General features: G+C 36.8%; 1 protein-coding gene across 3 annotated transcripts; it reads left to right on the top strand.

The window, feature by feature from the left end:
- Positions 1-5761: 5761 nt before the first annotated feature.
- On the top strand, positions 5762-12991 carry LOC148843248 (alpha/beta-Hydrolases superfamily protein). 3 transcript variants are annotated; one of them, XM_088958013.1, is made up of 11 exons: positions 5762-5903; positions 6289-6788; positions 6893-7073; positions 7437-7570; positions 7767-7876; positions 10255-10378; positions 10493-10648; positions 11247-11399; positions 11510-11589; positions 12594-12643; positions 12785-12991. In XM_088958013.1, the coding sequence occupies exons 2-11, from the start codon at positions 6423-6425 to the stop codon at positions 12907-12909; spliced, it is 1479 nt and encodes a 492-aa protein (XP_088814139.1). In that variant the 5' UTR covers positions 5762-5903; positions 6289-6422; the 3' UTR covers positions 12910-12991. The 3 variants fall into 3 exon arrangements, with proteins under 3 accessions (XP_088814139.1, XP_088814138.1, XP_088814137.1); XM_088958012.1 differs by having other exon boundaries at positions 6281-6788; XM_088958011.1 differs by lacking the exon at positions 5762-5903 and having other exon boundaries at positions 5923-6788.
- The last annotated feature ends 252 nt before the right edge of the window (positions 12992-13243 follow it).

Genomic DNA, 13243 nt, shown 5'->3' with positions numbered 1-13243 from the left:
GCCCATAGAAGTGCAACTTGGGAAAGATCAACTCAAGCCCAAAATGACCCAGCTAACAATTTTAGACAACCTAACTGCATTTTCAATCTTCAAGTAGGGCCTAGCCCAATTGTTTGAGTTTTTCTATTTTTGGGTTGGATTGAAGCCTAGCCCTTAGGTAGCTCAAGCCAAGCTTGACTATATACATACATGCATATATAAACACGTATTTGCATACATGGATGCATACAAATACATTCATGTCAAATTTTGTTGTGACTTTAATTGACAAACCCAAGTCCAAGCCCAACCCAAGTGCATCAAATCTCATTGTGGGTTGGGTCAAGGGTGGATGGATCAAACCTGACTTTGGACTTCAGGCTTAGGCTGCATAAGGTTGAGTTTAAACTCAGCCCAACCTACCTGACTTGCGCTATAACGGCCAAGTCGTTTGGGTAAATGGGTCAACTAATGATGTCATAATTAAATAATAAAATTAAAAATAGATAGAAATACAAAAAATTACAAAAATACATAAAAGTTATAGAAATTTTTGACGTATCTAAAATGTTATAAATTTATCATAGTAAACAAAGATAAGTGTGGTAAACAAGAAATATTTTTAGAATTAATTAAGGAAATGAAATAGAAAATTTAAACTTGTCCAAAAACGTGATTGCTTTTCTTTCAAGTCAAATAGGTCAAACCTAATAAAAATAAAGATAGATAAATACAAAATTTTGTCAAACACACAAAAAATAGAGAGAAATATAAAAATGTAGGAATACACAAAATTTTGTCAAAAAAAATTGTGCATGTCTCTAATATTATATATGTATAATATTAAACAAAAATAAATATGATAATTAACAAGTATTTTTTATTAACAATGAAAATGAAATACAAAATTTAAATCCACTAACGTATCATGCTTTGATTACTTTTCTTTTTAATGGGTTTACATACGGATACTGAAATTATTATTATTATTATTATTATCTAAAATTGTCATGTACAACACATGTGCATATTTACTGGTTGAAGGAAGAAAGCAAACTGCATTAATCAATCTATGTAACCTCTTTCCACCACCATTAAATCCCCCTTTTCCCCCTTCTAAATCCCTCTTAACTCTCTCTAATGAAGTAGGAATATGAATCAGATGGATCGTGTTAGGTTAAGGGATTATCGCAAGCCCAACCTTAGACATGGACCTTGTACCCAAACCCAAACCTATGTCAAGGCCTAAGTTTGTCAACCTGAACCCCACTTAAGCTTAAACCCAACAGAACTTGGGTGGGTTTGGGATGTTTGCATTTTTTTATTAAAACAAAAGAGAAAACAAATATGGACTCCAAATAAGGACAGCAACAACAAGAAAACATAAAACTCAAGGGTCCCCCTGTGAACTAGAAACATGTTTAGAGTTTAAAATATCCATCTGAATTTCTCCATCTGCTCATGAAAAGGGGATTCCCAAGACACTCCCCATTCTTACACAGCCCTCTCTTAGCAATCTTATTTGCTGCATGGTTGCAAGATCTTCTCATAAACACAAAATGATAATCTGCTGCAAATGACGGCTTCTTCATAGCCAGATCCAAATTAGTGAGACGATAAGAAAAAAAAAAATCTAGGGAAGCCGATCAGCTCCTTAAAATCTGATTCCAAAACAAAATGACAAATTCCAAGCCTTTGAGCCAACAACAATACTTGTTTCAACTTACAGCTTCAGCCTGAACTTCAGAGGGGAAATTCATCTTGATGTTCCAGCACAACTAACTACAAAAAATCCACTGCTGAATAGTAAAATAGGATACCATCATAATTCTAAAATTAAATAGCGCTATCTATGAGGAGGATCATTTTTTTTCTTTTCCCTTGGCCTTTTTGTCTATTTTAATATATATTAATTATTTATCATCATTCATTTCACTTTTTATTAAGCACTATAGAAAACTATTGTTTTGAATGATGTTTTATGACTTATTTTTTTAAATATTTTGGGGATACTTTGAGTTCAGTCCACCTTAGAATTCATAATGCAGTTGTACAGTTTGGGTCGGTGTAAGGGGCGGGGGGGAAGATTTGAAAGACAAAGTAGACAAGGTAGGAAAACATGTTCTTTCCCTGCCTATCTCTTCCTTTCCTTACCTTTTATTTCCAAACAAACACAGCCTTAGAGAATTAATAAATGAATTCTGAGGTGGAGTGGATTAAGGCTAATATTCTATAATCATCGAGCACTTTTTTATTAGTTAACCAATCGAGAACTGACTCATTGATGTATTAGCTGGTTTGTTCTAGTATTCACATGAAATTGAATCCCACAACTATCACTTTGGGGAAAATGGGGTAAAGGGGAAGTTATTAATGATGCATGGCACAAAACACAAAAAAAATAGCATTTGTTTATTAGTTAATATGCATATAAAACCTCTTTCTAGAGCCTATCGAGAGCTGACTCATTGATGTATTAGCTGGTTTGTTCTAGTATTCACATGAAATTGAATCCCACAACTAGCACTTTGGGGAAAATGGGGTAAAGTGGAAGTTATTAATGATGCATGGCACAAATCACAAAAAAAATAGCATTTATTTATTAGTTAATATGCATATAAAACCTCTTTCTAGAGCCTATACTGGTTCATGAGTCGTAACACTATAATGATTATGAGGAATATCACATCCTCAAAAATAATATTTTTCATTGTGGGCTAGTGAAATTCCCTATAATGGGCTGAAGTCAAAGATGAATAATAGAGATTAGACCTAATTAGGATAATCATTTAGGAGTTAGAACAAATTGCCAAAGGTTTTTGACACTCTGGGCTTTGTTACTCACAAGTTGTTTCTACATCCCTACCCATAGAGCACTACCACCATGTATTGGGAACATCTTTCATGAATGACAACATAGATATTCCCCTTGCGCAGCTGTAATATATTGTGGATAAAGATGTAAGAACAACTCATGGATAGTAGATTAAAACCCGGTTTTTGAGTAGGTTCATGAATCCTTTATATCTCCTCACTCTAGGGCTGTCAATGGGTTGGAACTTTTTTTGTTTTCATACTTCAGAATTGGGTTGTGGGATTTATAAACTTATATTAAATCCATCATTCATATAGGAAAAGAAAAGTAAATCTATGATATCTATCATTCATTTGTCAGGAAGTTGGCTTCTTCCTCTTGTATTTTCTTTGCTTGTTTGGACTTCATGTGTTTAGGCTGTAACGCAGACACACTCTCTCTCATTCATATGAGAAACAATCAAATCAGTCAGTGTCTTTATTCTGGATGGTTAGTATTACATATAGTGAGTGATATGGAAAGGTTTTAATATGCCCAATGACCCAATAATTGAAGATAGACCTGTTTATGGGGCGGGTTTATTTAAATTTTGGCAAAATTCAAGCTCGAGCTTAGCCCATGAATAAATCTAATTGAAGAGACAGTTTTCTGATTATGCAAACATTGTGAGAACACAAACACCCAATTGCACATCGGGATCATCTTTTCATGAAATTAACATACATGTATTGGAAAATATTTCTGATATGCAATTAGATGACATACTATCGCATTGATAAAAAAAAAAAAGAAAGACAACGATGACATACTATCAAAGTATTTGCAAAGATTTTGCTTTTAGGAGATTTGAACTCATTGCTGAGATGGCAATTCATCACCCCATGAAAATAGGTGTAGAATCAAACCCGCAAAACTACAGACTCTCAGCAGGGGACCTCACGTGTGCCTGGCTCCGGACTGGATGATTGAACTAGGTGACTTGAGAATCGGTTAGGCAAATCACTTTCGTTTCACCCTAAAATACCACTCCTAGGCTAAAAACCATTGATTTATCGCTGACCTGGGCGATTGAACAATTGACCCATTGATCTAAACAACATTTTATGACTTTATTTTAATTATTATTTTCTTAAATCAAAACTGACCATCCATTCGAACTGAATGGTCAAACCATTTAACAAGGGAACCGATCGATGGACAAAACGATTCCGTATCCGAATCCCATCTGATTTTTAAAATGTTGGGTCTAAATTAGGTACAATGAAAATAAGTGATTAATTTTTAAGTGAAAAACCTAGTTGTCTCAATAAGGATGCAAGGACTTATTCACTAATGGCTTCAGAACTTTTCTAACACAAGACTTAAATTTGCTGCCCCACTTGATACCAGTAAAAAAGGTGAAAACCATCTTATCACGTGGAGATGTTCTTTTGAATGGGCTTACTACATTCAGAGAGTCGTGCAACTTGTCCGGACTCCGGACTGAGTCGGAGTAGGGCTATCCTAAGCGGCTAAGCCCAACTTTGATAGTCCAATATGTGGCAAAGCTCAAGGTAGTTAGCCCATGTCCAGCCCAAAATAAACCTTGTATATTGATAAAAAAATCTGCTACTACTGTGGTCACATGCGACCCCAATGAAAAAAAAAAGTTGATGTAGGGGTGGCTGCAGTATGTATACTACTGAGCTGAATGGGAGTCTTCAAGTGGGACATAACTGATATAGGATCTCCTGCCAACACCCTACCAACAGTATTCAATACTGTATATCTCACCATGAGACTGGAACCCTCCATATATGAGATGTGTGGTATCAGATCATGTTGGTAGGGTGCTGGAACTTATTTGATTGGTAGGTGACCCAGACTCCTATGAACTGTGGGGTTTAACATGTGGGCAATTTAATGGTTCCCCTATCTGATGGATGGTCATCATATCCCTCCAAGTGGCCAAAATAGGCTGGTATGCATTGAACCTGTTAGAGATGGGTGGCATTGAAGAGATCTTTTAGGCTTACGGTAATTAAAAAGTAGACGAGATATGTGTGATGCACGGGCTGGTGTTAAAAAATGTCTATGTTACATTTTCCTTCCTTTCCCTACCTTTACCTTTAAACTAAACATAGCCTAGTGTTGCATTGTTTGGTTTGAAGGAAAAGTAAGGAAAGGAAGGGAAAGACGGAGAAACCAATATGAGGTTTGTATCTTACCTTTTCATTCCTTTCCCTACATTTTCCTTCAAACCAAGCATAACCTTAATTCCTTAACTGAATTGGTTGTGGGTTAACTTAAATTGGTGTTTCTTACTCTTGGGGTGAAGCCTAATCATTCTAGCTTAAGTATCTCTCACATATGATGTGGCAATATGTTTCTCCCGCCAATTTGTATTGATCAACTCAAAACGTTTTCAGTAGAAATAGCAATGATATCAAACACGACCTTACAGGTTCTCCAAACTCTAATCTATTTATTCTCGCTCAACTTCCAGGAGTTCACAAGCCACAGCCACACTACCGTCTTACAGGATGTCTTCTATTGTCTTATAAGCAACAGTCACAGGAGCCAGAAAGATTTCTGGCTTTTAAAGTAGAAGCTCAAAGCCATAAGTTGAAAAGAAGATTCAATTGAAGCCTTTTTTCTATCCAAATTTATTCTTTGAGAGGGGGAAGGTGGGACTGTTCTGATGTAGCTTCCACAGGGCTGTGGCTTTCAAATAAAACACCACATGACCATACCAATCATAAATGATCTTTCATTCTTTCTTAAAGCCTAACCACGATTCAACAAAACAGGGTATGGCAATCTGGGTTAAATTTAAATGGTCCGGGTTTGAGCTGTGCAAGGCCTCGACCCAAGCCCAACTCAAGCTAGGTCAGGCCTGACTATTTGGGCCCATGTCCAACTTGTGCTACACTTGGGATTTGGTTCGGCCTACCCTGGTTGCTTTTACACTCATAAAGTCAGAGTGAGGCTTGGGGCCAGCCGGCCAGGGGGGACACACCCTGATCCCTGCCAGAGGCTCGGGGCCTGAGGGTTTCGTCGCGGCTCCATGAAAGAAAGAAAAAAAAAAGGAAAAGCAGGGAATCTCGTCTGTGGCTCTTTTCCCTCAGAGGTAGCTCTCCTTGTCCACTGTGAACTCTGGTAGATAAGGACGTGACCGCCCGTCAGCCCAACCTCGTGTTGGCAGCTTCTGCACATTCTCCTCTCTCTCTCTCTCTCACTTCTCTCTCTCTCTCTCTCTCTCTCTCTCTCTCTCTCTCTTTCTCTCTCTCTCTCTCTCGGGTCAATATACAATCATTAAACAAATATCTTATCAACAATTCACGGGAATAGCAGGATCAATGTTTTATTCAGTTTTCACCATAAATTTCTATAGTTTTTTACTGATCATGTTGCCTTTAATTCACTTTCATCATTGTTTGCCATCTTCTGTTGGTGGGTCGATTCATTTTGAAGGGTTGCATTTAACTAAAATTGTTTGCTCTCAAGTTTAACAGTTCAGGATATAGCTGTGAGACTGTTCCGTTTGAAAAAGGTACAAAGCTGTGCAGTTCTGTTTAACTGCACAATATGTGCTCAAGGGATAAACTGTAAGTAGCTAAGCCGAAGCACAACAGAGAGAAGGAAAGGGATGGCTCAATCTCCAGCTCTTCTCTTTCTGCTTCTCTTCATTTTTGCAACTAAAACGATAGAGTCAACCCAAATATTCTTTCCAAGAGCCACTCATCAATCTTTGATTAAGCAAGCCAAGGATCCAAAACTGAGCATCCCATACAAGACCCAATTCTTCCCTCAGCTCCTAGACCACTTCACCTTTCAGCCCCAGAGCTCCAAAATATTTTACCAGAAGTACCTCATCAACGACCATTACTGGGAGCATGGAGCTCCCATCTTCGTCTACACAGGTAACGAAGGCAACATCGAATGGTTTGCGGAAAACACTGGTTTCATGCTCGACATTGCTCCCAAGTTCCGAGCTCTGCTCGTCTTCATTGAGGTACTGTTTTATATCACAATATCTTAATGGGTTCTCCTTTTTAGCATCACTCTGTTTGAAGTTTCAATGGATGTTAAGATTGTTTACTCTGTCTCCCATTTCAGCATCGATTTTATGGAGAATCTTTGCCATTTGGTAAGGACTCATACAAGTCAGCGAAGACATTGGGGTATCTGAACTCACAGCAAGCACTAGCAGATTTTGCAGTTCTCATTCAAAGTCTGAAGAAGAACTTATCTTCTGAAGCTTCCCCTGTTGTGGTGTTTGGTGGGTCTTATGGAGGAAGTAAGTTGAAAGAATCCCCAATAGTCAATACCTCTTTTGTAGCTTCCTTTTTTCTAACTTTTTGAGGAATCAATATGACAGGAATCAGAATTTAGAATGAATAATTCCATTTTGTAATTTTTGTTTTAGTTTTTCCATGTTGTGTGGTCTATAGAAAATGAGGCTTTCTCAATTCTCAGTCTTGTTATCGCAACATCAGTTCCTTTATGATTGCCATTAGTGATCAGCTGTTAATGCTCTACCAAGTTCCAAGTTCAGCTACAATGAATTTCTCAGTGGCCCACTATTGTTATTTTCTATTTAGATTGTGTTGCTGTTGCTTTGCTTTCTATGTAATTTTGACTTTCTCCCTCTCTCTCTCAGTGCTGGCTGCTTGGTTTAGACTGAAATACCCACATGTAGCCCTTGGAGCTTTGGCATCTTCAGCCCCCATTCTGCAGTTTGATGACATTACTCCATGGACAAGCTTCTACGATGCTGTAACTCAGGACTTCAAGGTCTGTCATCAATGGAGAGTGGTGTATACTTAGCAGAATTTCTTGTGCTGCTTTTTTTATTCTTATTTTAGCTTCTACAAAGGTGCTTTTCCCGATTTACTTTTTCATTATTACTACTTTAACGGGTATGCTTTCTCATCCTTTTCCTTGTCTTTCCTTGCTTTTTCATTACACTATTAATGGGTATCTGAAGCAGGACGCAAGCCAGAATTGTTACGAGGTGATAAAGGGAAGTTGGGCTGAGCTGCAAGCAGTGTCTGAGCAGAAGGGACTGGCGGAGCTCAGCAGAACTTTCAGGAGTTGCGAGTAAGACTTCGAGCTCATCAATCAATGAATTAATAATAATAAAGTAATAAACAACTCAAAATATACATCTGGGTACTGCACCCTGGAACTTGTAAGCCTTATAAAATTGTACTAGTAGGCAGCATGTGATAGTTCAGACCCATCTGTGAGTTGTAACCACTCCCTCTCCATGGTTGACTCCATGCCTCCATCAACTTAGAAGATTGTTCCTCTCTCTCTCTCTCTCTCTCTCTCTCTCTCTCTCTCCTTCACAGAGGATGTTGGGCATGAATAGAGGGTGGGGGACTTGTAGGGCAAATACTGTTTATAAATTAGTTCTTCTGACTAACTTAAACCAGAGAAATAGACTCTGGACAGCTAAAACCACTCAAGGGAAAACTCAGAATAGAGCAGATGTGTATTGGAAAGGGAGTCAAAACTTGGTACACGGGGAGGTAGTACAAATCTCCAGTAATCACTGTTACAGCCTTACAGGTATCTCCTTTCACCAATAATCACCAAACAGAAAACAACTCACTCACCTAATTCGTGTGACCACTGACTACGGAGTCTGACTACATTTTGGATAAACTACATAAACTGTTAATCATTTATATCAGGACCATTGATCTTTTTCTCTGCCCCAATAACACCCATACATCACCCATGTTCGACATCATTCTTTTCTTTATTTTCTTTCTTTCTTTATTTATTTTCTTAGTTTATCTTCACATTGTTTTTGTCTTAATCTCAAACAGTCGTGGCTCCCTCTGTCACTCTGCAACTCTTTCTATCCACACTACTGTGGAAACACTTAATCCCATACCAAGACTAATCCGAACCATCTATCCCACGAATTTGTCTGAGCCTTTGGAAAGAATACAAAGAGTTAAATGCATACAAAATAATACAAAATACAATGTTTTTCAGTCAACATATTTGTATTTGTATTCTTACAGCCTTAAAAAACCGAGCCAATTTACATCTGTCTAGTTATGGAACCATCTGCTCTTTGGCCTAAATGCAAAATACATCATTTGACCCATTTACTCCCCTAACACATATATGGGTTGGGCCATATGGGTCATATACCCAGGGCTGTTAAAAATTTTTCATGCCCTACAAAATGGGCCATGGCTCACTAATTACCAATGTTTTAAAAATCAACCCAGAGGCCAAATTGTTTTTGCCTCTGGGTATATATATAAACATATTTTATCAATAAATAATATATAATTATATAATTATATTTTATATATAATGTATGCATTATTTTATATTTAATTTATACATTTAATTTTTTATTTATAAAAACTACTAAAAATTATAATTTGAGGCAAAAAGACTTTTTGGCAAAAATAGCTGGGCATGGCACCTATGGTTTCTTGGGATGCATAGATTTAAAAAAAAAATTATCCAAAATAAAAAAAAAAGAATCACCTCATTTGAACATCTAAATGCAAAGTTATAACCACTGAAAGTTTACGCATATATTGAGTGTGCAACTTGTGACTTAGTAATCAGGTTAAATGGTCAACGTCTCAACTGCTCAAATTGAATGACTTTTGACTAAGTCAACAGATTTTGATCAAATCCTTGGTTTTAGCCAAATTGGATTTAGAATCATTACCGAATGGTGCAAACGGTTCAACGTCCGGATCAACGTTAAGTTGAAAGCAGAGCTAATTACCATGGTAAGTTGTACATTATAACTTTTCAGCATAGCCCATAAAATATCTAACTCATCGAATTGATGAATGAAATTTGATTGGCATGGTGATCTGCATCTACGTACCAACTCTAGAATAGGAATTAATCAGCAATTAATCAACTCATGGTTTTTAAAACCGAACTGGTTAGGGATTCGGTTATCGGTTCGAACTGTCCGTTCGAATTGAGTGCTCAGCCCATTCTGACAAAAAAATAAAAAAATAATCAAAACGGTTTGAACGATTAATCACCCAGTTCAGTGGTTCGCTGATCAAAATCAACGGTTTTTTGGGGGAAAATCCGGTTTTTTGGGAAAAGGGAACCGATTCCCAATTTTTCTGGTCCGACCGTCCGATTCAGTCTGGTTTTAAAAATCATGAATCAAGTTATGTGGCGTATATTTTGTTATAATATAGTTAACTTTTCAGAATTAACGAAATATTGGGTTAATTAATACTTGATGTAATGATAAAATTCTGGGCTGACAAGTGAGAGAATATGGGTTTGAGTAGAGAGCCGTCACTGTTGATATTCAGTTGAGCCCCTCTCCAGATAACTTGAACCAACCTTCGGTAACTTTATGGCCTTTTAACATCCTAAGTTCCATACCATCAAATATATAACAACCTGTTTGTATAAATCCCTGAGTTGAGAGATCACTTCAACATTATTTCTTATATTTGTTTTAGGAATCTTCATTCAATGTATTCGGCACGGAACTGGTTATGGACAGCTTTTGTTTATACAGCCATGGTGAACTACCCAACAGAAGCCAATTTTATGATGCCATTGCCTGCTTACCCTGTAAGAGAGGTATGACTACTTCTTCATACATATTTACTTCAGAAATATATCCAAATTTGAAATTTATTATAGAACTGGAATTGCTTTCATCTGCTTACCTTTTATTTTTGTGGGGTGTTGAAGATGTGCAAGATCATTGATGGGTTCCCTCCCGGGGCCACCAAGCTTAGCAGGGTTGTTGCAGTGGCAAGCTTGTACTACAATTATTCTCGTACGGAAAAATGCTTCAAAATAGAAAATGCAACTGATGCTCATGGGCTCCATGGTTGGGATTGGCAAGTAAGAATCCTAGTTATGTTTCTTTATACCGTTGCCCCCAGATTATCAGGACAATTTTGTAATGTGAATGTGGATGCAAGTATTGACTCATCATCATCATCATCATCATCAAGCGTTGTTTCAATCATAGAACCCTGTTTTGCCATTCTGTTCTGTTTAATGTCATATCCAGTATTAAATTACAGCCCTTAAATAATTTCTCACACTACAAGTCCTGGTTTTTGAACCATTATTGGCCTTGATGGTCACACCGTTTGGCCCAAAAACCATCTAGGCAATCTATTCTGTTTCACCTCTGAACCAGAAATTTGCCAACAACCATTGACTTGATCAGCGACCCGCTGATCTGGCTGGTTGAACAGTTGACCTAGACAATGTTTTTGACAATTTTTTTTTTTATTTTTATTAATTTTTTATCTTTTATTTTTTAAAATTGCAATGGGCCATTCATTCAGACCAGACACAGAAAGTGATGGCCAAATCGGTTCTGGTTCTAGGCTGGGTTTTAAAACATCTTTACAAGTAGTGAATATGCCATGGTTAAGGAACATGTATGAGATCGTATTTATTTTAAAAGAAATCAATTTCTGATCATTAGGCATGCACGGAGATGGTTATGCCTATGACTTGCTCTAAAGATAGCATGTTCCCTCCATCTACTTTTGACTACAAAGCGTTCAGTGAGCAATGCATGAGGAAGTATGGAGTTCTGCCTAGACCCCACTGGATTACAACAGAATTTGGAGGCAATGTATGCTATTTTCTTTTTTCTTTCTTGGTTCCGTTTTATGGAGTTCACAGTAGCTCAATCATGGGTTAAACCATTTTAGTTATTTATACTTATTTTCAATGTCCATGCAGAGGATTGAGCAAGTTCTTAAGAGATTTGGAAGTAATATAATATTTTCTAATGGAATGCAAGATCCCTGGAGCAGAGGGAGGTGAGTCAGTATCTTAGGTTACCAAAAAATTTATGCTCTAATACCCTGATTTTCCAATCAAAATAGCCATTTGATTCTATAAAAACTTCTGGCCCAACCCAATAATTTGCCCATTTTCAGATTTCAGGGAAGATCTTTTTCAGAAATGAAATGTGAAGCTCTTAGCCTTTTTGTTTTCTTCTTCCTTGAAAAGAATGGAACTGTCATGGAGTGCCCTCTAAGGTACAAAGGGGCAATACTCCTAGTGTCCTCTCTAAGAAGGGCATTAGTGTTCAAAAGTGGCCAAATATCCTAATTAGTTCGTAGTATATATCAGATAGTTCAAAAACCAATATGTATTATATAATATGCACCGATAATTGATAAAAAAAAAAAATAAGAAATGCACCGATACGTATCAATACTTTGAGCCTTATTTCTATCTAGTTAAGAGTGTCAATAGATCGGTTTTGGATTGGACCCCGTCCAGTCCAAAATCAATTTGGACGGATTAGACAGACCAACAAGACATATAGGATTGGACCAGTCTGGTCCAAAATATTTATTAGATTGGATTGGATCTGGTCCGTCCGTAACAAATTTATATTGGATTGGGTTGGATTAAGCCAATATCTGGTCCATTGATATAAGATAGGAATATATGTGTTAATGGACCGGGTTTGGGTTGAAACCAATCTAAATCAAAATGAATTTGAACAGATTAAATGGTCCAGACATTAAATTAGACCAATCCAAATTGGTCCAAAACATTCATTGGATTGGATTGGACCTGATCCATTTATAATGTACTCACATTGAACTGGATCGGATTGGACCAAATCCAGTCCAATTGACACCCCTATTAATCTTGTCTCTTATTATTGTTTGGATCCTTTATTTAGTCCATTCTTCCTAAACTTAATCCAACTTAAATTTGGGTTAGGCTGAAGACCTGTATGTATAGCTCCTTTGCTTATCTTGTATGGTAATATTAACTTAATTGTTATTTATTTGAAAATGTTCAGTGTGTTGAAAAATATATCAGCGAGCATCATAGCACTGGCCACTGAGAAAGGTTAGTCATAGAGATACAATGAACTTCCTTCTCTTATTTTTTATGTTCTTGGCTTATCAGTGATATATATGGAGGTTTTCTTTAAATATCATCCTAGTGTAGCTGTGGACTTTTCTTTTTCTTTTTTTTTTTCTGCTGCAGGAGCTCACCATGTGGATTTCCGATCTGCTACAAAAGAAGATCCAGATTGGCTTGTAGAGCAAAGGAGACAAGAAGTGGAGATCATCCAAAGATGGATTAATGAATACCATTCAGATTTTAAATGAGGATGGATTATGTGAAGATCTAGTTAACTTGAGAGAAAATTATGACATTTATGACTCAGAGATTTCTGTTGATTTCAACAAAGTAATCTCTTTTAATTTCTCCCAAATGAAAAAACAAAAAAAAAAAAGAAAGAAAAAAAGAAAAAGGAAATGATCTTCCCTCTAACAAGAAAAGTTTATTCGGTTATTTAATTGTTTAGTGAATGACAAATTGCACTTTAGGTTACGTGGACCAATAAAGATGAAATAAAAGACAATGAGAGATGACTGTTTTAAAGGCTATACAACGAACTTATATGGTTTTCATATAGCAAAAAAGTTCATCCAAATTAAT

Source organism: Nelumbo lutea, chromosome 8 (assembly GCF_056320005.1).
Source record: "Nelumbo lutea isolate HS-2025 chromosome 8, American lotus-T2T, whole genome shotgun sequence".
Classification (NCBI taxonomy): Eukaryota; Viridiplantae; Streptophyta; class Magnoliopsida; order Proteales; family Nelumbonaceae; genus Nelumbo; species Nelumbo lutea.
The sequence above is the reverse complement of the archived record's forward strand: the minus strand, read 5'-3'. Positions and strand labels throughout refer to the sequence as shown.

Excerpts from the sequence above, each read along its gene's own strand:
- LOC148843248 (XM_088958013.1), top strand. The coding sequence starts at position 6,423 with ATGGCTCAATCTCCAGCTCTTCTCTTTCTGCTTCTCTTCATTTTTGCA. Across the intron at positions 7,877-10,254 it reads AGAACTTTCAGGAGTTGCGA|GAATCTTCATTCAATGTATT; the intron begins GTAAGACTTCGA and ends TATTTGTTTTAG. Across the intron at positions 11,400-11,509 it reads CAACAGAATTTGGAGGCAAT|AGGATTGAGCAAGTTCTTAA; the intron begins GTATGCTATTTT and ends ATGTCCATGCAG.